The sequence below is a fragment of the Zootoca vivipara genome, chromosome 6 (genome assembly GCF_963506605.1).
Source record: "Zootoca vivipara chromosome 6, rZooViv1.1, whole genome shotgun sequence".
NCBI lineage: Eukaryota > Metazoa > Chordata > Lepidosauria > Squamata > Lacertidae > Zootoca > Zootoca vivipara.
In genome coordinates, this window is record NC_083281.1 from 36345458 (window position 1) to 36373258 (window position 27801).

The 27801-nt window shown below is 44.2% G+C and overlaps 1 protein-coding gene across 2 annotated transcripts in view; it reads right to left on the reverse strand.

The window, feature by feature from the left end:
- Nucleotides 1–23552: 23552 nt before the first annotated feature.
- LDLRAP1 (low density lipoprotein receptor adaptor protein 1) overlaps nt 23553–27801 on the reverse strand; it is an 81374-nt gene continuing 77125 nt past the window's right edge. For both annotated transcript variants that reach the window (XM_035118289.2, XM_060275796.1), the window contains exon 9: nt 23553–27711. In XM_035118289.2, coding sequence (XP_034974180.1) covers nt 27561–27711 — 151 coding nt within the window. In that variant the 3' untranslated portion in view covers nt 23553–27560. The remainder of the gene's footprint in view (nt 27712–27801) is intronic.

Consider the following 27801-nt stretch of genomic DNA (forward strand, 5'->3'; position numbering starts at 1 on the left):
TACCAGTTGCTGGAAATGACAGGAGGGAAGGGTGCTCTTGGCTCGAAAAAATATGCAAACCAAAGCCATCTATCAAAGTCCACAGTTCCCCAAATTTTGCAAGGCAGTTCTCAAGCCAAATAATGTGTACAAAAATACTTATACTAGGGTAAACTGTGCATAAAAATGCACATGTTTTTGAAAGTATAATATGAAAATGTGGCAACTGCTTTGCAAAAGCAGGAAGGACTGCACACTACTAGGCTCAGAATGGATGCCACATTCTTGGGTACAGTAAGGATCAAAAGTGTACATGGCATTTTTCTACCTAACACTACCCTGTTTTACCGAAAATAAGACATACAGTCATACCTCAACATCCAAAGGCTTTGACTTCCAAAGGTTTCGACTTCCGAAATTGACAACCCCAGAAGTCTTTTCACCACACGCCTTCTGTGCATGCGCAGAAGCGCGAAATTGCGCTTCGCGCATGCGCCGACTGCACGCTTCGACATCCGAAAACCTCGACGTACGAAACGCCGCGGAATGGATCGTCTTTGTAAGTCGAGGTACCACTGTACCCATAAAATAAGCCGTAGCAGGGGAACCATACCGGGGTGAAGCCGTCTTCTTCTATTTGTCCCCGTGTCATTGTCAGCTTGTTAATTAATTTTTCTAGTAAGGCTGTTTCCCATACTGTTTGGTACCATTGGTCCATGCTTATTCCTGACAGGTCTCTCCATTGTCTGGTTATGGTGTTTCTGGTTGCTAAGAGTAGGTGGGTTATGAGTTCTTTGTCGTGCAGGTGGGCATTATTGTCTTGGAAGATGTTTAGTAATGCCAGTTCTGGGGTTAATTCTATTACTTGCTTGGTTTTCTTCTACTATTATTATTTAAATCTGTTCCCCACTTTTCCATGTAAATTATGCACAAAGAGGCTCACAGCAGAACAAAAATGCAAATCACTACATCACTTCAACAACAATCTGATACTAAATAATTTCAAAACACAATCCAACTCCATTTGATTATATGAACTTTATAACATTTTAAAGCCATAATAAAACCAACTACCTGTCACTAAAATATATCAATTAATGGCAAATATAATAAAAATAACAACATAAAACTCCTGTTCTAAATGATCTTCAGCACATCTACCTGACTTTCCTGTACATTGACTTGACAGCATCTTTCAAAACAATTATGCTTCCCACAGTTAAAAGTGTTTTTCAGATGCATCCCCTGTTTAGGACCCTGCTGCATTCCAAATAATTTGCATACTTCCTTCTTTTGCCTATTTCCCCTCACAGTTGCTTGTGACAAAAGCAGTCCAATTTCTGAGCCTGGCTTTCTTATGCATTCTTGCTTCATTCTGCTGAACACCTTCAGCAGAATTCAGATAAGTGGCCTGTGTTTTCACAGCTTCAAATGCCCTGCATATCTGAAGACCTTTGTCCAGGACAGATCTCCCTCATGCAGCAGCCGCTCCCCTGAGGACATTATCTCAGAGTCCACATTTAATTCTGTTCCTTATCAGGGACTCTCTCAAGTCACCCAAACAAAATTTTTACTCAGCCTCCTTAACTCTGTAACATACTGATCCATAGTTTGACCGACTTTTTGCATGTACATAGAAAACTTCTGTCTTTCAAACATTATTTATTTTTAGGCATGCAGGATACTTCAAACTTCTCCATTATTACTTTTAGTTTCATAGCCTCACCCAGGCCCGGCCCTATGTGCAGGCTGGGTGGCGCAGGGCACCATGGTGCCGGCCCGCCAGGAGGGCGCCGCGAGCTGCACCCACCCGCTGGCCAACCGGTCAGCCGTGCAGCTGCGCCTGTTGCACCCGCGCTGCGCGCGGCGCCCACCCGCCCACCGTGCTGGGAAACGGGGTGGGAGGGCGCCGGAACGGGGCGGGAGGGCGCCGGAGGGATCTGGCGGGCGCCGGAGGATCCGGCACACCACGGCGCCGGGAGCGCTTAAGACGGCGCTGGCCTCACCTTCAGCAAGCCTGAAGTTAAATGTCCAATGCCTCCTGGTCCCACAACACATAGGGGAAAAAGGTGGTTTGATCACACCACTTTTCTCTTCTGCAACTCTTGCTACCAGGTAGAGTTCAAATCTTTGTCTGAATCAGTGGTTTCCAACCAGGATGCCGTGGCACCCTGGGGTGCCTTGAATGATGGTCAGGGGTGCCAAGACCAACACTGGCCTCTGTTCCTCTTTCCTTCCCTCCCTCCTCTGATGCCCTCTTGCATCTCTGCCTCCCAAAGGCTTGCACAGCTGTTTATTACAGCAGCCCCGGCTACAAGCTCCCCAGGCAAATGGTGCCTCTGGGTTTGGCCAGGGGGTGCTTCCCAGGCCCCTGTGGGACAGTGTGAGGAGGCACTTCTCTTTGGGGCAGGGATGGCAGCTCAGAGACCAGGGGCAGCTGCCCAGAGGACTCCCAAGGAGAGGGGAGAGGAGGCTGAAGGAACACTCCACAAGGGAGGGTCTTTGAAAAAGGGTGAGAGGCTTCCAGCTCTGCAGGCAAGTGACATAACTGGACTCCTGAGCCAGATGAGTGCGGAAGGAAGAATGTAGTTGGTCAAGGGAGCTGTGGACCCAAAAAAGGTTGGAAACCTCATCTAAACCTTTTCCAGATACCTGCAATATCCCCTGACAACAACAGGCTTGATGACGGTTATAAGACATCCACGTTGCTTCCTCCAGGTCTGGTTCCCACAGCTTCTTACCCTTTGCCTCTAGCTGCTTCCAGCTGATTCATTCTGCACTACTGCACTACTGATGCCACACAATTATTCTGGGTCCACAGATGGAGGAATGGCTTGAAACAACTTTCTTCTCCAGAACTTCTACAGCGTACTTGTGAAGTGACATCTAGGCCTTTGGAACCGCCTGCACCATGTGACCTTAGTGAAAGTGTAACTATTCCATATTTTAATTTTGTTTAACAAAAGTTTTTATTTAGGATGTCCAAAGGGACTCTCAGCAAAGGATTTATATGGAGGTAAATGACGTAAAACTCTCAAACATCAAACAGCAGGATAAGGATTTTACGTAAATGATATAATTTATAAATTATTTATAAATTTATTTATAAATCATTATGTGTCATAAGATCAATAAAACAGAGTATTGTTCTCCCAAAATTCTGCCTTTCAGGCTGTGTCTTCCTGAAGGTTCATCTTTTTGCTGGCTGGAGGGGAAATGGCCTCTTCTTTATCACTTTAGCTCCACAGCAGTTCTCTGGCACTCAGGAACTGAAACTTAAAATCACAGAACTGTAGAATTGGAAGGGACCCCAATGGCCATCTAGCCCAACCCCCTGAAGCCCTTTATAACTTAAAACGACAAATAAGGAACTTAACAGTGCTGGAGAAATTAATAACTCCTTTTCAAACTTTTAAGTAAACCTCACTGCTGACATGTTTTTAAGGGTTCAGGGCCTTCCATAAGGAGACAACAGGCATTAACCAAACCGTTCTGAGGTAATAAGAGCAAAAGCCTGAGCAGTTTTGTATGGGAGAACAGTCCTTCAGATGGCCTGGGCCTAAGCTGCATAGGACTTTATAGGTCATTCATAAGCAGCATTTTGAATACTGTAGTGCCTGGAAACAGACCAGTAGCCCAGTGGAGCTATGCTAGCTCTACTCAAGAGTATACTCATTAAAATTAATGGATACAATTATCTTAGACTCATTGATTTCAGTGGGCCATTTTTTTAGTAGAACTTAGTTGGATATAAGCCGAAATCTTCAGCCTGGCAATAGTCCCATAACAATACCTCAAATCAGGTGAAAATGGGCCAGAAAGCAGGAATTGGATGACTCACAGTGAGATCCTGCTACAGCAATTTTATGCAACAAAACAATCCATGGCCTTTTAAAATGGGGAGGTGTTGGTTTTGTTTGTTAGTATGTTATGTATTTTTGTGTTTCTATATTGTAAACTGCTCGCTGATCCTCGGGTGGGCAGCATAGAAATTTAATCAAACAAATAAATAAAATAAAACAACCTCCTGGGAAGTGGTCAACAGGGGTGTGGAAAAGGTGCTTCCATTCTCTATAGTTCTGCCCTGTTGCATACCTGCTTTGGTTGCCTGGTGCAGCCCCTATGGAAGCTGCACAGCCTTTCTCAGGCTGACTGCTATGGCCATCCTTTAGCCATTGATTGGGCTACATTGTTGTCCAATTTCTGCAGCCTTTTCACACTTTAAATATTAACTCGAGTGTTTTGTTTTCAAAAAGCAACCAGCCAGAAAGGGCCCCAAATCTGGGATTGCGCCATTTGGATAATCTACCTTTGATAGATGTGACAGTTGCTTCAAATGTGCCGTGTGGGTCTACCGTACAGGTTGGCGCAGACAGTTAATTTCCCAAGCTAGCTGTAGACTTTTAAGCCCATAAATTATACAGCTGTTCAATATGAAAATTGTAAAGTCCCCCAAAGAGTGCTATATAGTAATTATCAGTGGAGGCTGGCCTGGGCTGGGCTGGATAGTTCAGTTGGTTTGAGCGTGTTGCTGGTAATGCCAAGGTTGCAGGCTTGATTCCCGTAAGGGACAGCTGCATATTCCTGCATTGAAGGGAGTTGGACTAGATGATATTCAGGGTCCCTTCCAACTCTATGATTCTAAGTAATCTTATGACAAGTGTGGCGCTGCCCTCTCTTCTTTCTGCCCATAGCCATCCTCCACCAGGGGGTGGCATTGTCTGCCAGCTTCCTCCTCCTTAGTCTCAGTTGTCCTTATAGAACTCAGCCAGAAGGAGGATGGGGGCAAAACTAGTGTTAGTTGTCACCATCTATCATTGCCTCTGGCTCCACCTACAGTTGGCCTTCCTGTCTTCCACCAAACCAGAATCAATGGGTGTTGGAAGTTTGGATGCAACTCATCTTGCTGAGAAGGGGTTGCATGGGTTAAGATAGAGTAAGGGACCTCCAGCTTCCCAGAGTATCCCTTTACCTTTCTTGCTATGCTGGCGTCTCTCTATCTCTTTGATGTTTAGACTGGTTAAGTCTTAGGTTGCATCCTCTTTACAACTTCCTGCTCTTTCTCTGGACCTCAAAAGAAGGGGTCATCTTCTGGGTCTATTTTCTGAGAACCATAGAAGAGCTGGAAGGGACCAAAATAATCATTTAGTCCAACCCCCTGCAATGCAGGAATCTATCGCCCCACACGGAACTTGAACCCATGACCCTGATATTAAGAGTCTCATGCTCTACCAACTGAGCTATTCCTTTCCCTGTCATAGGCTGATCACTGATAGGCACCACCTCAAAGACACATGAGAAAGGCCTCTGCTGTACATCTCAGGGTGTGGGCTAGGTAATACTAGTGGAGACAGCTGAAGACTTTAAAGCAGAGGTGGGGAACCTTTTGCAGCCAAAGGCTGTGTTCTCCAGTAGGCAACCTTCCAGAGACTAAATGCCAGGGGTGTTTGGCACAACTGATGTAATTTGTATCCCTCTACAGCAGGCTGTATAAAAGCTAGAGATACTGTAGCTGGGATAGCTCAGTTGGTAGAGCTGGTTTGTGGGTTCGAGCCCCATGTTGGGTGAGATATTCCTGCATTGCAGGGGGTTCCAACTCTACAAATCTATGATTCTATAATTGATTCTGTTTGCCATTCGGGCAACCAAGAGGCATTATTGCAGTTCAAGGACATATTCCAGTCAGGCAAAAGCAGCAACAAATTCTTGAGGAGGGTGTTGCATAGGGCCAGTGAGGAGTGTGGCCTGAGGAGGAGGCATGGCTTGTGGAGAGCCTGTTGACCACTGAGAGGCCTGGAAGACCACATTTGACCCTGGGTTTGAGATTTTTTCATTTAAAAGTTTTTCATTTCATTTTTTCATTTAAAAGTTAAAGCCATAACTTTTATGGGTTCAGAAATGCACCAGAAGCCGGTGCAGCTGGAATGGTAAAGATGAATCTGGCCACCTTGCCTTCGCTAGAACCATGGTGGCTGCATTCTGAAGCAGCTCAAGTTTCCAAACAGTCTTTAAGGGCTGTTCCACTCAGAGTGCATTACAGTAACCAAGCATGGCTGTGATCAGTGTATGGATTGGTGTGGCAGCTAGATCAAACCTCTCCACATAGGGCTGCAGTTGGCGCAACAGCAAAGCTGATAAAACACATTCCTAGCTATCCATTCTACCTGGGCTTGCCATAGTCAACACGCCTTCCCCACCTGGTCTGACTGTGCTCCACACCAAGAGGTGCAAAAAGGGATAGGAATAATCCCCTCAAAACAGTTGGTACACAGAGCTGTGCAAACGGAGCTGGGGTGGGGAAGCAAACTGCAGAAATCGGCCTCCTTGTCAAATGGCACAAAACAAATCCATCAACTTGCCGATCAAGCATGGAGCTGAAAGCTGCCCTGCTTGAGTTTTGTCACTGCCTCCTGCACCAGCCCTCCTAATAAAGCCTGTGCACCCGGAATATATAATTTTCTCAGTGATGCATGAGTGAGGAAATAATCCAGCTCATTAGCTTTATGAGCTCTGCAGAGCCAGTGTGGCAAGGGGAGGGAAGGGGCTGAAAAAGCACACGGTGAACTGAGTCAAAAGATACTGAGTCAACAGCACAACCTGATATAAAGGCAGGCAGCAACACCACGTCAAATAGTCACCTTCTGCGTCGTAATAATACTTCAAGAACAGCAGCTATTGTGTGTATTTTTCTTGTTTTGCAAGGTCCCACTTTCCCGACTCAAAGACTCTTTCAACAACCACAGGCTCATTTTCTCCAGAGAGAAGGCAGCTGCTCAGCTAATAAAAAATAAAATAAAATAACTCCCAGCCCACTTGCAAGTATCATTCGCTTGGATTCTTAAAAGTTTCCCTCTGCTGCTCATGTTGAATACGATCAGGCAGGAGGATGACTGGGGTGTCTTTTGCTTCTTTAGCTGTTCTCTCTCTCCCCACCCCCCTCCCCGCCTGCCACAACCCTCTTCTAAACTCAAGAGGCCCTGTCTTTAATCTTTTGACATGCAGCTTGTTCACATATCAAGCAAAGTGTGTAAACAACATAATACCAAGACATTTTTTCAAAACCCTCCTCAAGCTTTGCTTTTCAAAATGTGAAGTAAAAGCATCAACTGCTGTGGGAGACTCAGGCTCCCTCCAAACCAAGCCGTGTGTGTGTGTGTGTGTGTGTGTGTGTGTGTGTGTGTGTGCGCGCGCATGTGCCATCCTGATTGGCTCAGGAAGGGAAACACCAGAAAGATGACTGGGAGGATTAGGAATGGGCAAATCTGTCCATTTCAGTTTTTCTCAGTTTCTAATTTTTCGAAACTTAATATCAGTTATCCATATTTCCGCATCAGTTTTTCCACCAATATTTTGGTGCAGAGATACACTTTTGTTTTTGCAGTCTTCCCTAATATAATTCACATATACACAGTATATGCATTTTAATGCACATTTTTTGCAAGTATGTGGTTTTAGTATGCAAAACGTGGCTGGATAATTGCACTGCAAAATTTGAAGGTGCGCCAATTTTGAAGGATGGTTGCATTTTTATTCCTTTATTGTTTTGGAAGTGTGAATTAGTTGATTTCACCTTTAAATGCAAACTGAATCAAATTTCTCCCACATCCCTATTTATTGCGAGGGTAAAATGTGGTGGGTGGGTAAGGGAGAATCATGCCTCAACTGCCACCTAAAGTTGTATTCCTTGGAGGAAAGGCAGGATATAATGAATAAAAGACTCAGCAGGGCTGCTTAGTACCTTTTACAAACACAAAGGATGCATTTAAGGAGGTTGGTGATGATGGAGAAGGTTACCTGTATCCAATGGTTTATTTGCAAGAAGTTTTCTTAAAAATAACCCCCCCCAATACTGTGCTGGAGTCTGTATTTAAGCCTCTATTGAAGGAGTGATCAACTTGTAATAATTTAGATGTTCTTGTTGCTATGGCTACATTTACAAAAAGCGAAGCGAACCATTATAATTTAAATTTCCAGTTATCAGGAAGAAAAAGAAATAAAGGCGGAAAGCACACTTTTTAAAGGGGGGGGGTCCTAGGAATGGAACTGCTTTATTCTTCACTGTCAGTTGTACTCGCAACATGACAGTCAGTCGGATTTGATCAAATTGCTTGTCAGGAGAGATTTAGTGCATTTTAAACATTAAAATAGGTTCGTGATACTTAGGGCTTCTGCATTAAGCTTGACATTAGTTTGCCTGGACTGTTGCTCAGGTCTCACCCAATGAAGAGCGCCTGGCTCATTAGGGCAAATGGGGCACTGCCCCACCACCCTCAGCCAGCTGCCCTGCCTGCCTGCCTTCTAACTTAGAGAGGATGGCTCTAGCTCCACCTACAGGGGGTCTCCTGGCCTTCCATAAGGCACCAGCCATCAATGATGTCATTTCAAAGTTTATGCTGCTAAGAAAGAACAAGAGAAAAACCGCATCCAAACCAGAGGCGCCAGCTTTGGACCAACACTGGGGTGTGTGTGCTCAGCATCATGCCACACCTGTGACATCACACAGGCCCAGTGCACCAAGCCTGATGGTGGAACCACCACTGCATCCACCACAGACACGGTTGGCAGCAGCGGCGAGGGAAACAGCAGCAGCAAGAGAGCTTGCAGACCTGCCTGAGTTTTTGTCGCCGCAGCTACTTCTGCTGAGAGCCTGGCGGCAGTGGGAGGAGGTGGCGAAAGAAAAGAAGTTTGGTTGTGTGTCCCAGTATATATATATATTGCTCTGCATATTTGTTATTAAGGATTATGTAAGCTGAGCAATTAATGTGCATAACAATAGGCCATTATGCACATTCACTACACTGCATGATCATATATTTAATTTGCATATACTCTAAGCACCCTTCAGTTGCCAGGATTCCTGTTAGAAGTGAAATGATATTGCTTTAAATGTACAGTGTGAATGGGGTCTAATCCACTCTTTCCGCCAATACCTGTGATTGGGCCTTCATTGTAATTCTCAGCGAGGCCTCCTGTCAATTCTGTGGCTGCTTCAAAGTGGAATAAGCCCGCCCATGTCATCCTCAGCGCTCCATGAGACTACAGAATTACTTGGGTCCAGCACTTGATTTAAATATGTCCCAATTATCTTCCCACAAGGGAAGAAAGGAGGAGGGCTGAAATAAACAAGCTCAGGAGGACCACTGGAAGTGGTGCCAAAGAATTTGCATAGGTTAGGGCCACAGGAATAGGTCAGCGTCAGAGCACACATCTTGAATACCATCAGTCCCTGCTTCCTAGATAGATGGGCTACAGAATCCTTTGGAAAGTTGTATGTCCCTGGGCACGCCAGCACTCCGTGCAAGCACCAGACAGCATTTTCATCCTCTTACTACAGAGAAGCTTCCTTGAAGCAGCTCAGATGTTTTCCCCCAAAAACATATGTGCAAAACAGGGACCATTGATCTGCACTTTGTGAAGAAGTTAGCCAGGGAGCATTCACTTGCTCGCAAGGGGACAGCAGCCATGCATTCATTTCAACAAACAGCCAACCTTATCCCTAAGCTTTGAGGTTGGTAGTGATAAAAGATGATTAAAAATAAGTTTCCTGCTTTCAGAGTCTATATTCATTTAAAGCACATTTCCTACCCAAGAATCCTGGGAACCACAGCTTACCCCTTACAGAACAACAATTCCCAGCACCCTTAACAAACAATGGTTCCTAGGATTCTTTGGGAGGGGGGTTGGGGTTGGGTTGGGAACGTGCTTTAAATGTATGGGGCAGCCTCAGTTTAACCCAAACCCCCATGGCTTGCTATATGGCCTTCAAAAGGTAAGTCGTTTCCGGCTTTGTTAAGTCTCCATGGAAAAGAAACCCCGTAATTGGGAGTGAGGAACCGCCGAGAATTCCCTGGGCTCGGCTATAGATAGTGCAGGTGAGATCTTACGCATTGTATAAATAATTCTCTATGTGCAACACCACCTCTCCTATTGCCTGTATAGCACTTGTCTTGATCTAGCAGCAACAAGCTTAAATAAATGCACCACTGTCTGTAGGTGAGGAAGCCTTTCTGGTGGTAAAAGAAGGCTGTTTACTCCATTTGCAGCTATCCCCCCCCTCCCGCAATACAATAAACATTGATGTACATAATTTTATATATATATATAAACACATACACCCATGGGTGTGAAGCGAGGAGTCTAACCTGCAATAGTGATTGTGAATACTGTATCGGAAAGAGGGTGGGTAATGCAGTATTCTGGGACATACTGCAAGTACTGCACACTTGGCAGTAGATTTATTTTTTTCTTATTTCTCATTTAGAGTCATGCTCTCTTGAGCATGTGGAGATCCAACAGAGCCCTGTAGCATGCAGAGGAGAAGAAGAGGCAATGTGTCAATGGACAGGGTGGAGGGAGTTATTCCCTTCTGGTAGCAAATTGACTGGACCAGTGCTGAAATGCTTGTGGTGGGCAGAGGCACACAGGGAGCTGCCTAGCACTGAATCAGACAGTTGGTACGTCCAGTTCAATAGTGTCTACTCTGACTGGCAGCAGCTCTCCAGGGTTTCATGACGAGGGTTGCCAGACTCAGTAGTGGACAGGACTTCTGTGCCTTTAATTGCCCTGCTCTCTTTTGAGTCTGGAAACCTTAAAGAGAAACCAGCAGACCCTTTGCATGGAAATTAAACAAAGGGTCTGCTGGTTTCTCTTTAAGGTTTCCAGACTCAAAAGAGAGCAGGGCAATTAAAGGCACAGAAGTCCTGTCCACTACTGAGTCTGGCAACCCTATCCATGACCTACCAGGGGAGGCTGGGCATTGAACCTGGAGCTTTTTGCCTGCAACACATGTACGCTCTCACTGAGCCATTCCAGGTATTTAAAGGGAGCTGAGCTCCCTTTAACTTTTACCCTAGCCCAGGCATCCCCAAACTTTGGCCCTCCAGATGTTTTGGCCTACAACTCCCATGATCCCTAGCTAACAGGACCAGTGGTTGGGGAAGATGGGAATTGTAGTCCAAAACATCTAGAGGGCCAAAGTTTGGGGATGCCTGCCCTAGCCCCTTTCAACCAATGGTTTCAGAATGCTGCAAAAGAGCAAACGAAAGGCCCAGCCTCTTAGTTCCCCCCCCAGGACTGGCCCAAGACATTTTGGCACCTGAGGCAGGCCCCACAATGGTGTCCCTTCCCCATCAGGGAAAAAGGGGTGAGAGAAGAACTAGGGGAGGGAAGATCTACACTGGGATCTGCTGCCCCTGTGGATCATGCCACCTGAAGCAGTCACCTCACCTTGTCTTATAAGTGGGCTGGCCCAGGTCTCCCAGGGTGTCATGTGCCACCAAGCCTGTTCAGCACCACAGGCAGTGACATCCACTGGAGAAAACAGGCAGGTGGACAAGAGGGCCAGGGTCTAGGCCAGAGGGCTGTGCCTTTAAGGGGGCTCCATTCTCCAGCAAGAAGGCGGAGCCTGGGAGGGGTAATCAGGTTTGAGGATTATACAAGTGCTACCCAGGGACTCAAGCAAGCTAATTCACTGTGCTCCCTGTCACACCCCATAGATCTGGAAAGGGTACTCACTGCGAGGAAGCCTTGTAGTGCATCTGCCCGAATCCCAAGAAACAGGAGGAGTCAAGAGCACTTCAATAGTTGTATTTATTGGTGAACAATGGATTAACCACTCAGAAGACGAGCTAGGACTCGCCACACAGCTAAGCTGAAGGTTCCAACTAGTTCCCACTTAATTATGGAGGTGCAGAAGCACACCTGAAGCAGGTGGAGTTTCTATTACAAACCAGTTGTGTCTCTTAAAGAGACAGGTCACATATACTACACTCCCCACTAGGGTTTTTGGTTCCCCACCCCCACCCCATGGCTATTGAACATGCTCAGCTCTCATTGTACTGTTGTTTTCAAAAAGCGCTTCTCCTCTTAATTCCCCCCTGCAAACCACAGGGTTCCTCTGAGCATGCCGATTCCTCTCTCTTGTTCCTCAGTGGCCCCATTTCCACCCCCAGTGTGGGCCCTCACCACCTGCACCTGCTATTGGAGGAAGTGATGATAACGGCTCAGTTACCACTCATGAGAATAAGCTGTATTTTCCTGGGACCTGTGCAGGGTTCTGAAGAACGTGGCAATGGTGAAATACTCCACTGTCTTTCCTGCACTTGTTGAAGACCTTCCTTCTGCATCCAGCTTTCAAAGCGCAGACCTTTATTCTAGTCTGTCTTTTTTGTTTCTTTACATTGTTTTTACATACAGAAATGTTTTTAATTGATTGCATATATGGAATTGTTTTCCATTGTATTTACATGTGGAATTGTTTTTATTGATGTTTCTGCTGTGAGATATTTTATGGAAAGCAATTCATAAATGGCATCAATAATAATAATTGCACACAAGACCCTGCCTGTCAGTAACTCTTACTACCTTCCCTGGATCATGGCCAGACCTGATTCCTTCAGACTCATGGTGGTCTAGGCTGGACCGATTATTCTGCACAATGCTTTTCTACGCATTGCAAATTATTTTGGATTGAACTGATGATTACTACAGAGTTTGTTAATGATGGCATAATCCCTCAAAGATGTATCTACTTCTTTTTCACTGGACCGATATTTTGTGCTGCTGTAACCTCTACATTCAGCCCTAGCTTAAATCTTAGTTTGAGATGTAAACATTTCAGCAAATGTTGTTTTCAACATGCACGTTAAAAATAGATGAAATCTGTCTTTATAGGTTCTATTTGTTGACTAAGACTGCAGTCCTAAAGATGGGGAGGAGGGGGATGTGCCAAAGGCAGATCATCTGCCTCATCCAGCCCCCTATTGGGGCAGCAGTGAGAGTGGAGCAGCTTTTTTACTCCTAGGGATATAGGACACAACCTTATACAGAGTCAGACCATTGGCCCATCTAACTTAGTACAGTGGAACCTCAGTTTATGAACACCTCGGTTTACGAATTTTCGGTTTACGAACGCCGCGGACCCATCTGGAACGGATTAATTCACTTTCCATTACTTTCAATGGGAACGTTCGCTTCAGTCTATGAACGATTCAGTTTATGAACAGACTTCCGGAACCAATTGTGTTCATAAACCGAGGTACCACTGTATTGCCTATGCTGACTGAAAGCAGCATTCCAGCCTTTCAAACAGTGATGTTTCCTTCCTAGAGACGTCAGGGAATTGAACGTGAGACATTCTGCATGCAAAGCAGATACTCTACCACTGAACTCCACTGAATTCCAGCCCTTCCCCAACCTTCCTCTGTCCTTGTATTTGCTATTTCCTTCTCCCTTTGGGAACAATGGGAAGGATATTCACTACGCCACATCCAGGGCTGCTGTAGTTTCCGCCCTGCCTTGGAGGTGTTTCAGAGGACAGTGAAGGCTATTTGCCCTGATCTGTCCAGCCATGCCAAGCATCAGCCCGCCCCCACCCCCCAGCCCCCATTTGCTTCTGCCAACATCTCAGCTTCAGCAGCAGGGCAAAAGCAACAGAAGATACCAGGGCAGCATGGAAAGGGAATGCAACATGGGATCTCCCACTAGGTCAGGAGCATCCCAGACCCTCAGATTTCAGGTTCCAAACCTTTGACCTGGGGGACATTATCCTGTCTCCTGTTGGGAAACCATCCTAGGGATTGTAGGATTGCGGGGTTGTTTGTCCTTCAGAATAATGTATCCCCCTTTCCATTTTTTAAGACTTTTACCCACACACACATAGAGAGAAACAAATATGAATAATGAAAGCAGCAACAGAGTAATAAATATAATCCCTTTTAATTTACTGATTTTTGCCTCAGTATCAGCAACTACGTTGTGTTGATGACTTTAATTTCACCTTCACTAATAAATTCTCATTTAATTTTTTTTAAAAAACCTTATACTGTACAAGTAACTCTTTCCCTGCCTTCTCCAAACAGAAATTGACTGCAACCTAACCCTCCTTACTTGAGAGTGAGCTCCACTGAATTCAACAAGACTTACTTTTGAGTAGACATGGTTAGGACTCTGCTGTTCAATGTGTCATATATAGCACCTCTCATACTCTAACCAGCTATTGATCTGCAGATCTGAATTTCCCCATTTACTTGTCACCTCACTTTGCACTTCTGTGATTAATTAACCCACCAATTCTCATTTCTCAGTAGGCATTGCATCCTTAACAAATCTCAGAAGAAATCTTAATGGTCATAACAGTATAATGTGAATGGTAATTGTTCTTAGAACCTCAACAATTTCCTGCCAACCTATATGGGTTTCTATACATCCCTATCGTATAATAAAGTCAATTTCTCTAGTTAAGTAGGGCTGCCATATGTCCCCGACATTACTGGGATTTCAAAGGCAGAATCAACATTCAGGGGGAATTTCCAAAAGGCGGTGCTTTGTCCTGGATCTTAGGCAAGTCAATTGAAAAATGGGCTTTGTCCAAAAAAACAAAAACACTCAACAATTTGGGGGGTTTCCTGGCAACCCTAATCCAAGCGCCCACCCTAGCTAAGATGCAACAGGTAGGAAATAGTTTTGACACAGAAGTGGCAAATGTCTAGCCTGGGGGCCAAATTTGGCCTGGCATGGGTGCCAATTTGGCCTATGAGGCTGTTTCCCCCCCCCGAGAAAAAAAACCTTATCCACCTACCCCACACCATATGTGATGTCAAGTGTGGGGCTAGTAGGTGCACATCTGAATTGGTTGCACAGCAAATCCCTGTAGAAGCAGGCTGGGACTCCTCACCTATCAACTGATGAGTGGTGATTTGACCCCACAGGATTGGCCGTGTGACCGAGTTCCCCATGAAGAACTTGATCATCGAGCTGATCCCCTCAGAAAGCAGCTTTGAACTCGCCACCCATCAGTAAATAGGCAGTGACTTCAAGCCTGCTTGATCAACAATATTTCAAGGAATCACAGAGGGTTATTTGAAAGCCCTGCATGGTGCTTCATAGTCCCCAAAATATTCTTCGACACCAGTTGATTGACAGGTGGGTAACCCCACCTACATGCCAAAGCTGGCCTCTGAGAGGTAGGGGTTATAAGGAGTTGGCCCGCTGGCCAGGTCAGGTTTCCCACCCCTCCTATAAGAGACAGAGTTGTCTCAGTGGTAGCCCCTTGTTGATGAAATGTTTACCCCAGAGAGGCCTGCCTAGTAACTGCATTAACGTCCTTTCAGCACCAGCAGAAAATGTTTTGTTCTCCTAGACATTTTTAAAATGTGCTTTTTAATTTACCAGTTTCTGCTGTCTTCTTATGTGTCTTCCACTCCCTGGCATTTTAAAATTATATGTTACTGCTGGGTATGGTTTTTAACTCCTTTTTATAAATGTTGCTCATTGTTCAGTTCTGTTAATTTTATTTTGTTGCAATATTATATAATGCAGCATGTAAAAATTTTTGTAAGTGAATAATTAAACGTAACTTACTAGGTTTGTAGATTGCCCCATTCTCACATTTCAAAATACGTACCCGCCTACTCATTTCACTCAACCTCACAACAACCCTGTGAGGTAGTCATATACTAAGCGGTATACAAATGAAATAATCAATTGTTCTCTTTTGACAGCTGGGGAACTGAGGCGGAGAGTGAATTGCCGAAGGCTGTGCCAATGAAATTGTGTCTGGAGTAGGATTTGAAAAACAAAGTCTCTGCCAGGCAGCATGTTATCTACTGACAATAATTCAAGGAGAAAAAAATATTCTGTGCTAAATAGAAAAGATAAGAAAGAAACTTGCATCAGATGAAGATTGCAGCTATTTGGCCTTTTTTTAAAAAAATCTTGTGCTGCAGTTGGGTTATTCAAAGCTTTAATTACCTGGATATACTTTACTGCCTTTTTAAAATTCTAATTTTTGCACAACTGAATGGAGCAGCTTCTTCAGGAGGAGGAGGAAGATGACCCATTTACATTTTTCCCCTTCATTGAAACGCAGTCTGAGGGTTTGTTTACCTCATTGCATAGCTTGCTTCAGCTTCAGTTCTGTTTACACAATCCAAATATAAATTCAGGGGTTCCAAAGAATCTAAAGAGAGGTGGCGGCAGCAGTGGGAACTGTCTTGAAAGCAGCAATGCGTTCAGTGGTGCCATTGGGGTAGGACTTTGGGGACAGAAGTCTAGGAACCCACTTAGAAGAAACAGCAGAAGCCCCCCCCCCAAAAAAAACACAGCCATGGTGGATTGCAACATTTTGAAGTGGACCCTGAGTAAAACCACTCAGTCCAGAGTCTAAAGTAACCTAACTGGATGTGTTTCTGACTTGACTCCTTTATTATCTTGTGAGTAATTAGGTGCAAAAGTGAAGGAAGGAAAAAACACATGTTTAACTCCTAGTGATCAGTTTCTAAGAACTGAGATATGGGTTGGGGGTGGTCTCAAGACTGCCTGAAAGTCTGAAACTTTGCCTTCTAAACCCCAGGAGTCTAGGAATTAGGCAGGGGTGTCAAACTCAAATTCATCGGGGGCCGCATCAGCAGTTTGGTCACCCTCAAAGGGCCGGTTGTATCTGTAGGACTATGTGTCCACTCTTTATTATCATAAATTATTGTCACTGCATTCAATTATTACTGTTTTTTTGTAATAATGTAAGTAATAACTAGCTCTGAAAGCAGAAACATAGTCAGAATAATGGCAAGTAGATATTCAAATGTACAATTATTGTACAATTTATTGAAAAATGATTTTTGGTAACTGCACTGGGTGGTGAAGGCTCGCTAGGGTTTCATGCAGGACCTTTGCAGAGCTACTAGTACCTGGAGATGCTGGGGTCCTTCTGCATGCAGGACAGATGTTCTGCCAGTGAGCCACCACCCTTCACCAAAGGGACTGGCTGAGGTTGACTCACTGGAGCTGCTCTCCTGGTTCCAGGGTTTAAGGGCCAGAAGTATAAAGCAGAATCCTATGTTTCTGAGGAGAGGGAGAGGGAGAGGGAGAGGGAGAGGGAGGGGAGGGAGTGAGGAAGGAAGGAGGGAGTGGGAGGGAGAGAGGAAGGAAGGAAGGAAGGAAGGAAGGAAGGAAGGAAGGAAGGAAGGAAGGAAAGAGGGGAGAGAAAGAAGAGTAGGAAATAAGGAAGAGAATAAAGAAGGAAAGAAAAAGAAAGAGGGAGAGAAGACGGAAAGGGAGAAAGAAGGAAGGAAGTAGAGGGAAAGAAAGAATAAGAATGAGGGAGAGGAAGAAAGTTGGGAAGGACGGAAGGAAGGAAGGAAGGAAGGAAGAAAAGAGGGAGCAGGAGGGAGAGAGGAAGGAAAGAGGTGAGAGAAAGAAGAGTAGGAAAGAAGGAATAAAGAAGGAAAGAAAAAGAAAGAGGGAGAGAAGACGGAAAGGGAGAAAGAAGGAAGGAAAGAGAGGGAAAGAAAGAATAAGAACGAGAGAGAGGAAGAAAGAAAGGGAAGGGGGGGTCGCCGCCTTGATTCAGCGCCAGAAAAGAGCGCGAAGGGACCCAGGGGCAAAAAGCATTTCCCCGGCCCCAGCTGTTTGTCGGCACTTTGTTGGCGCGGCGCTTCAGCAGCAAGGTCCCACTGCTGGGTCCCGCTGGCTGGGGTGCTCGGCGGGCCACATGACGAGGTCTGGCGGGCCGGATTTGGCCCCCGGGCCTTGTGTTTGACACCCGTGGGTTAGATGGTCCAATGGATTTATTAGATGGTCCACTGGGGTGGGGTGGGGCAGGGCATTCTTAGTATTATTACTATTATTACATAGGGCAGGCTACAAGAAGTAAAACAACATTAAAATCAAAACACACTATTACACAATATATATATTTTCAAGTTTTAAACAACTTAACATTACAGAAATAAGGTGGATCCTTAAAATATACGTCTTGAAATCCAGGATGAACAGCTGCACCTTCACGAAAACTGCAACAAAGGTACACATCACACCTTGTGTGTGTGTATTGCGGGGGGGGGGGAGTTCCACAACTTAGGGGCTGCCACAAAGAATGCCTTTTCCCCCAACTGCCCCCAATTTTCATTAGTTTATTACTCCTTCAGATATTAGGAGTGTATCTTATTTCTGTATGCTTGCCAGTCACCCTTTGTATTTGGGTTGTGACATTGTTGACTGTGAGTGGTTTATAGAAGCATAGAATTGTAGAGTTCCTGCAATGCAGGAATCTTTTTGCCCAGCGTGGGGCTCAAACCGTTGACCCTGAGATTAAGCGTCTCATGCTTGACCGGCTGAGCTACCTTGCTGAGTGGCGGATAGATGTAATGTTTGAGGTAGTGAATGGTTGTAGTGGGTATGTAGAATGGATGGTGAGCAAGATTGGATGAATGATGGTGTGTTATTTAAAATTTTATATTAAATTTATTTGTAGTGCTCTCCGATTTATTATTATTATTATTATTTGTTGTTGTTGTTTAGTCGTTTAGTCGTGTCCGACTCTTCGTGACCCCATGGACCATAGCACGCCAGGCACTCCTGTCTTCCACTGCCTCCCGCAGTTTGGTCAAACTCATGTTCGTAGCTTCGAGAACACTGTCCAACCATCTTGTCCTCTGTCGTCCCCTTCTCCTAGTGCCCTCAATCTTTCCCAACATCAGGGTCTTTTTCAAGGATTCTTCTCTTCTCATGAGGTGGCCAAAGTACTGGAGCCTCAGCTTCACGATCTGTCCTTCCAGGGAGCACTCAGGGCTGATTTCCTTAAGAATGGATAGGTTTGATCTTCTTGCAGTCCATGGGACTCTCAAGAGTCTCCTCCAGCACCATAATTCAAAAGCATCAATTCTTCGGCGATCAGCCTTCTTTATGGTCCAGCTCTCACTTCCATACACCACTACTGGGAAAACCATAGCTTTAACTATACGGACCTTTGTCAGCAAGGTGATGTCTCTGCTTTTTAAGATGCTGTCTAGGTTTGTCATTGCTTTTCTCCCAAGAAGCAGGCGTCTTTTAATTTCGTGACTGCTGTCACCATCTGCAGTGATCAAGGAGCCCAAGAAAGTAAAATCTCTCACTGCCTCCATTTCTTCCCCTTCTATTTGCCAGGAGGTGATGGGACCGGTGGCCATGATCTTGGTTTTTTTGATGTTGAGCTTCAGACCATATTTTGCGCTCTCCTCTTTCACCCTCATTAAAAGGTTCTTTAATTCCTCCTCGCTTTCTGCCATCAAGGTTGTGTCATCTGCATATCTGAGGTTGTTGATATTTCTTCCGGCAATCTTAATTCCGGCTTGGGATTCATCTAGTCCAGCCTTTCGCATGATGAATTCTGCATATAAGTTAAATAAGCAGGGAGACAATATACAACCTTGTCGTACTCCTTTCCCAATTTTGAACCAATCGGTTGTTCCATATCCAGTTCTAACTGTAGCTTCTTGTCCCACATAGAGATTTCTCAGGAGACAGATGAGGTGATCAGGCACTCCCATTTCTTTAAGAACTTGCCATAGTTTGCTGTGGTCGACACAGTCAAAGGCTTTTGCATAGTCAATGAAGCAGAAGTAGACGTTTTTCTGGAACTCTCTAGCTTTCACCATAATCCAGCGCATGTTTGCTATTTGGTCTCTGGTTCCTCTGCCCTTTCGAAATCCAGCTTGCACTTCTGGGAGTTCTCGGTCCACATACTGCCTAAGCCTGCCTTGTAGAATTTTGAGCATAACCTTGCTAGCGTGTGAAATGAGCGCAATTGTGCGGTAGTTGGAGCATTCTTTGGCACTGCCCTTCTTTGGAATTGGGATGTAGACTGATCTTCTCCAATCCTCTGGCCATTGCTGAGTTTTCCAAACTTGCTGGCATATTGGGTGTAGCACCTTAACAGCATCATCTTTTAAAATTTTAAATAGTTCAGCTGGAATATCATCACTTCCACTGGCCTTGTTATTAGCAGTGCTTTCTAAGGCCCATTTGACTTCACTCTCCAAGATGTCTGGCTCAAGGTCAGCAACCACACTACCTGGGGTGTACGAGACCTCCATATCTTTCTGGTATAATTCCTCTGTGTATTCTTGCCACCTCTTCTTGATGTCTTCTGCTTCTGTTAGGTCCTTACCACTTTTGTCCTTGATTATGGTAATCTTTGTACGAAATGTTCCTTTCATATCTCCAATTTTCTTGAACAGATCTCTGGTTTTCCCCATTCTATTGTTTTCCTCTATTTCTTTGCATTGCTCATTTAAGAAGACCCTCTTGTCTCTCCTTGCTGCTTTTTGGAAATCTGCATTCAGTTTCCTGTATCTTTCCCTATCTCCCTTGCATTTTGCTTGCCTCCTCTCCTCCGCTATTTGTAAGGCCTCGTTGGACAGCCATTTTGCTTTCTTGCATTTCCTTTTCCTTGGGATGGTTTTCGTTGCTGCCTCCTGTATAATGTTACGAGCCTCCATCCATAGTTCTTCAGGCACTCTGTCCACCAAATCTAAATCCTTAAACCTGTTCCTCACTTCCACTGTGTATTCATAAGGGATTTGATTCAGATTGTATCTTACTGGCCCAGTGGTTTTTCCTACTTTCTTCAGTTTAAGCTGGAATTTTGCTATAAGAAGCTGATGATCTGAGTTACAGTCAGCTCCAGGTCTTGTTTTTGCTGACTGTATAGAGCTTCTCCATCTTTGGCTGCAGAGAATATAATCAATCTGATTTCGATGCTGCCCATTTGGTGATATCCATGTGTAGAGTCGTCTCTTGTATTGTTGGAAGAGAGTGTTTGTGATGACCAGCTTGTTCTCTTGACAGAACTCTATTAGCCTTTGCCCTGCTTCATTTTGAACTCCAAGGCCAAACTTTCCAGTTATTCCTTTTATCTCTTGATTCCCTACTTTAGCATTCCAATCCCCTGTAATGAGAAGAACATCCTTCTTTGGTGTCATTTCTAGAAGGTGTTGTAGGTCTTCATAGAATTGGTCAATTTCACTTTCTTCAGCTCCGGTAGTTGGTGCATAAACTTGGATTACTGTGATGTTAAAAGGTCTGCCTTGGATTCGTATCGAGATCATTCTGTCATTTTTGAGATTGCATCCCATTACAGCTTTTGCCACTCTTTTGTTGACTATGAGGGCCACTCCATTTCTTCTACAGGATTCTTGCCCACAGTAGTAGATACTGGGCTTGCACTCTGCTTGCCCCATGATCAGGTATACCCGTCCCCTCTTTTTATTTCCTTTAGCACGAGTAATGCTACATTGCTACATTCAATCTCTAGGCTTTTGGGTCATTAGGGACTTTTTTACAGTAGTGTTGTGGTGTTCCCTTCCATTTTAGTTCACTGATGCCCAGGATGTCGATATTTATTCTTGTCATCTCATTTTTGACCACATCCAGCTTACCTCCATCCATGGTTCTTACATTCCAGGTTCCTATGCAATATTTTTCTTTACAGCATCGGACTTTCCTTTCGCTTCCAGGCATATCCGCAACTGAGCGTCCTTTCGGCTTTGGCCCAGCCGCTTCATCAGCTCTGAATCTACTTGTACTTGTCCTCCGCTCTTCCTCAGTAGCATGTTGGACGCCTTCCGACCTGAGGGGCTCATCTTCCAGCGTCATAACTTTTATATGCCTGTTGTCTTTGTCCATGGAGTTTTCTTGGCAGGGATACTGGAGTGGCTTGCCAGTTCCTTCTCCAGGTGGATCACGTTTAGTCAAAACTCTCCACTATGACCTGTCCATCTTGGGTGGCCCTGCATGGCATAGCTCATAGCTTCTCCGAGTTATTCAAGCCCCTTCGCCACGACAAGGCATTGATCCATGAAGGGGATTATTATTATTATTATTATTATTATGTTTATGGATATTTCTAGTATGTATTTTGTTAGGTGAACTATTTGATATGGTTTTGTTGTGCTTATTATGTAAACCGCTTTGAGATCCTTTTGAATAGTAAAGTGGTCAATAAATGGCAATAGTGGTGATAATAATAAACAAACAGGCAAGCATGTATTTCTAGGTACCTCCCAATGGGGCAAAGTTGCCCACTTCCTACCCCTGGGGCTCTGTGCTCTCACTAGGTCACCCCCCCCCTTTGGCAACAAAGAGAAAAAGGGCAACAAAAGTGTGGTGTCCCTCTCAGTGTAACCCCAAAGAGTGCTCTGCAGTGGTTGGATTTAAAAACAATTACAGGAAATGTCATCAGCAACCCACTGTTTTACTCCGCTCTTCCTGCATCAGGAGAATTGTCAGGCGACAAGCAGTTTTAAGCTGATGATTGTGACGTTTGCTCCCAGTTGGACTTATCAAGTTTTCAACAGATTTTTAAATTGGATATTTTTATCTGTATGATTTTGTTAAAAAAACAATTTATTACCTACCCAAGCTTTAGGGATGTGGTGGTGGTAGAGATAAATAGATCAATAAGGAAAGGGATTTGCAGAGGGCAAGGCAGAGAGAGATTCTGGATTCCCAAGTTTCAACCCAGAAGCTTGAAAAAGGTCACATCAAAATTGAAAGATCAATTTGCTCCATGGCACCTTCATCAGTTATTCATGAGGCCGGGTAGCAGACACTTAGTATTCACAATTTGAGACATATCCTTAGACTGGAACAGCCTATTTAAATAGTAAAATTAACTTTTGGGGAATATTCCACACAGGTACAACACAGACGAAATAGCAGGGCATCTTTGTAAACTTCCGCCTGCTCAGTATTCAACACCCATTTCCAGAGAGTGAAGAGTCTTCACACTTCAAGTTTACGTTCCATTTCTCCTGAGGTAAAGTGGTAAAAAAAAGCAAATAAAAAAAACCTAGTCTGTTTGTCAATAGCCAAAAACAAATAATTTCTTGCTTTTCTTCCTGTTATGTAGCTAACAATTAAGAGAAAGTGTGGAAGGGAGAATAACGTACCTCAAAATAAGTTGAGTATTTGAATTGTGCCATTTGTCAGGGATATATACATACAGATACTGTACTGTACTTCGATGACCAGGCATGATGGTGGCTGATATGCTCCTCAAAACAGGAACACGAAGGCATAAGATGGTCTCTGGGTGTGTGAGTGTCTTGAATCTGAGCAGAAAGGGGGGGGACTTTTAAATCCTGAGGGCCACATTCTCTTCTGAGCAGACCTCTGAGGGCCAGCACCAGAGGCAAGAGTAGGCGGAGCATTAGGTGTAAATTTCGTCTTTGTACAGTAGGGTAGTTTCTTCAAACAGCTCCCTCTGTTCTCCTTGTAGGCAAGCAACAAGTGTTTTCCAAGTTCAAGGGCACAATCAAGTCAGGCAAAAACAATCAAGGAGGCTGCAAAATAGGGCTGTTGAGACATGAGGCTTGGGAGGGTGTGTGGTTTGGGGAAAGCCCAGAGGGGTGGGGGGTCCTGGAGGGCTGCATTTGGCCCTGTGCCTGAGGCTCCTCATACTACCCTCCAGTGCGTCTGGCTGTTAACCAGAAGGTTGGTGGTTTGAGCCCACCCAGGGACAGCTGTGGGCAAGATTACTGCATTGCAGGGGGTTGGACCTTCAGGGTCCCTTCCAACTCTACAATTCTGGGATCCCGCTATCAGGCTTTGGTGCCTAGCCACCTCCTCTTCCACTGCAAACAGTTTTATGCCTCATGCAGTCCACATGCAGTCAGCTGACTCCAAAAGCCAATCCCTGCCCACCAGAGCCTATAAAGCCCTGCTTTTTATGACTATTGTCACCACCTTTGAATACTTAGAATACTTCTCAGTAGAAGAGTGTGCAATACAGTTATCAAAAACAAATAAAAACGGTCTACTGGAAAAAAGGTAGATTTTTTATTTTCTCAACAGCAAATGTACTTTTTACAGCATATGTTTAACTATATACACAGAGGCATTATATTGTGCATGTTACATACACTTTTTTCTAGAGATTTCCAAAATATGTATGTTCTCATAAAAATGAAACTTCTTAGACCATTCTTTCAAGACCTTTGCTATAGCAACAACTGCAGCAAACTCCTGTATATGAAGCCAGGGCGACATAGACAAGGGAATGAGGTGGTAGAGATATGAGGTGATAAAACAGAGTGGGTTCACATTAGATGGTGGGTGTTGGGAGGGATCACCTTTGTGAATTCTCCTCTGCACTAGGGATGGGGACTATCTGGCCCTCCAGATGTTGAACTATCAACTCTCATCAGTCCTAGCCAGCATGTCTAATGGTCAGGCATGATGGCAGTTGTAGTCCAGCAATATCAGGAAGGACACCTGCACCCCAATCCTATTCTTCATGAAAGACTCCATGTGACTAGAAACAAGGAGTGAGTGGAGCTACAACCCCTCTCCCTGATGTGCTAGATATTTACCTTCAGGGTTTTTTGTTTTGCTTTAATATGGACAGCATTCCAAATTTGAACCCTCACTTGTCCCCTGAAGTGAAACATTCTATTCTACCACCTTATTCCGCTCCATGTATAAGACAAGTTTCTGTTCAATTCTAGTTAGTTTTGTACAGATGAGGATACCATCTATATAGATATATATATTTTCAGCAGAGATCTTCAACTGACCTTGCATTGTCAACCCAAATAGATGAGTTTTGTACCTTGTGCTACAAGGCAGGACATGCTGAGAAGAGATGCCTTTTTGGAGAGATGAAGTAAGTTTCATTAAACACCTTTCCCTCCCAGGGTCAACTTAGTACACAGTTTATAAGAGCCAAGTTTCCAAACTATCTGGTTTCGGAGGTTAATCTATCTGCTGTCTTCTGAATAGTCAGCCTCATTAAAGTTTTACCAGCTGTAGCATTAGTAGAGTTATATATAAAAAAGGATTCTTTGGGAAAAGTGAAATTAGTATTTCAGAAGCCAATTACAAATCTATAAAACAGATTAGTATATTTCCAACAAGGCCACAAACACGGCAAACTGTGCCACAGTGCAGCTATTCAGGATCATTGTTAAACATAATCTCTTAATGACTGTAATCCCGAGTCTCCCATTATTTAGTTTTCTAAATCCAGAGTCTTATGAAATGAGAAATTAGACTGAGAATTTATTTTCTAAGCTTCTGTCAGAGATGCAGGTGGGAAGAAGAAAAGATGCATGACACAAATGCACTTACAAACATCCATTTAACATTTATTTTTTAAAAAATAGAAAGCCGAAAGGAATTATTGTTTTCCTTTAATCCAATTTGGCGGCCTTCGATTTAGCAGCTTAAATGGCTGAGAGGGGTGCCTAGGGGGGGACCATGGTGGAACTTACCAAATAGTAACAAAAGATATTTAAGAATAAATATAAGGACCACTGTTGTCTAGTCAACTAGCCAAACCTCAGCATTTGAGTTCTTCCTAGATGGCAACTATACAGAGAAAACTAAGTGAAACTGCTCAGCATCTCCATCAATGTGATGGATGAGTCACATTTTGCTGCTGCAAAAGAGTAAAGGTCAGTTTTAGGAAGAATATCCAACAGCTGCTGTATGTTTTTGGATGAAGTGCTTTCAAAAGGCAAAAGAGAAAAAGGTTACAGAGCCATACAAACCTGTTCTGACATTTGAAACCATAATTTTGGTTCAAGTTTTTTTTTTTTAAGTGCAAAGCTATATGTCTTAAGAGAAAGTATGCCTACTCTCTTCTGAAGCTGGCTGAAGAACGAACGAAAGAACCCATTACTGCCCACTGGTAATTCAAAGAGGCGGTTCTTGATCTTTCTCATTTTAACGGCTAACACAATTTCCCTGTTTCCAGTAAGAGCTCAGGAAGAATGCAACCAGACAGACCCTGCTTCTGATGGAGCCACCAAAAAGATAAGCAAACATTGGTCCTTATTTTCTCTCTCTCTTTGCTAAGACCTATTTGAGGGAGAAAAAGAGTGCACTTATAGCCTGCCCTTTGGAAAGGGTAAAAAATGCACATCGGATTCAAAGTATTGTTCAGCCATGGTGCAGTTCATCACCACAAAGGATCAATACAATGATGCATCGTCAAGACTTCATAGGCACACAATTCTGCTCTACACACAAGGCCTTTTCCAAAGAATCTCACCAGTTACAACTTCTCTTTTCCAACCACCTGTGAATCTTCCTTCCCTCACAACCTTTCCCACTTGTTGGGGAGGGTGCATGCGAAGGCCAGCTCCACACCATACATTTAACAAACATTTAAACATTTATAGCACTTCAATGGTCATGGGACTTGAAGTCTACCCCTCACAGAACTACAATTCCCAGCATTCTTTGGGGGAAGCACTTTAAATGTGTAGTGTGGATGTGGCCAAAAAAAAACTGTTCCAGGTATGTATGTATGCATGTATGATAACCTTTATTGGCCCAAGTGCCACATTCATCCCTGGTGACCCTCTGGGGGCCACATACCAGCAGTGAGCATGGGCAAAAGTTGGTGTGGATGCATCTCTGTCTGTCGTCTGTCTGTCTGTCTGTCTGTCTGTCACACACATACCGGTACACACTAGCTCTCACACATGCAAACAGGCATTCACTCCTGTTTGAGCTGATCCATACAGATCAGGTGAAGGAATGGGTTATCACCCATCCTAGCTCATCAAAACACTGATTGATGTGGACAGGATGATTTGCATCCCCCTCAGGGCACTGGGCTGAGCGGTCTACTTTATTTTTTTCTTCTTGCCAAAATCAATGGTGTTTGGGATGAGGAAGGGGAAAGAAAAAATGTGCTTGGGGAGCCACATCAGATTTTAAAACAACCTTGTACATAAGGACAGAAAAGTGAGTAGCCTAATGAATTTTCCAGTGGATAAGGTACAGATACTGCATCCCGCCTCTGGTAGCTCAGCTGGCTTCCGTGATTCGCCTCCACGGAATTCATTTTTGCCTGTGGCGATTAGGCAAGTGGTTAAATACAAGGCTGATTAAAAAATGTACAGCCTGCTTTCTTTCCTGCTTAACAACAGGGCTCCAAAGCAGTTTACAATCAATAAAATAAGCAATAAAGTATTATTATTTTTAAAAGGCATTGGCAGTGATCAACTTTCCAAGAACGGAAAGTGGTGGGCGCGTGTTTTAACACCCACTCTCCAAACCGCTTCCCTGCACATTGAAAACAAGTAAGTCAGGAAAAAGGCAAAATGAGAAGTCTTCTTCCCAACACTAGCTTTCTGTATGTATGGAGTTTGTTACCCCCGCCAAACAGGCTAGAGGGTCACAGCCTGCCATCTCCCCACCTAACATAATGCAGCATCACGTAACCCACAGTAAACTTCCCTGCTTGAACCAGGCAGAAAGCCAACTCCACCTCGCTGTATCTACCCCAGAGCAACCTCCTTCCTTGTCGGGCTGCTTCTCTTCTAGAAAAAGTAACTCAGATCACTTTGATGTTGCACCGCCGACACCCACCTCACAAGACACAGCCGATGCTATCAGAGTTTACCCCGAGTATTCCAATGGGAAAAGCAGTCTAATACTGTAATGAAGTTAGACGATGCTACTTAATTTCCATAATATATGTAAACTGAAGGGGTTCTTGAATAAATATGCTCAGGAGTATCTCACCATTTACATAAAAAGCAGAGGTTTTTTTTAAAAAAGAAATATATATTTATATATATATATTTATTTATATATATAAAAAGATTATTAAAGTATCTAAAGCTTTGGTCTAAAGAGTTGTATGGTGACATTACAGCACCTATCTGGATCAGATGTTTGCCTCGCCCACCAATTCTTAAGGAAAAACCCCCCGGTTAAAAAAAGTCACCCAGAATGCAGTGCATCAAGTTCTCAGTGGTTACGTAACTTGAAAAGCTGGTCAGGAGAAAAGGAAAGAGAGAGAGAAGACGTCAGAACCCAAAGAGGTTGTCATCTTTCCCCGCCACTGTAGAGGAATCTGCTTTGTCCCAGTCAACAGGTGAGAGGATTTCGGCGCTTTGGATATCTTGTGCGGTCAAGCCAATGTCGAGGTCTTGGGGGTTAGTTCGAGATTGTGCCAGTCTGAAAGAGGAAGAAGAAGAAACCCTGTGAAGGGACCTGGAGAGAGTTGTGTATGCAGGACCACCACCAGAAACAGCACCATGGGAGACG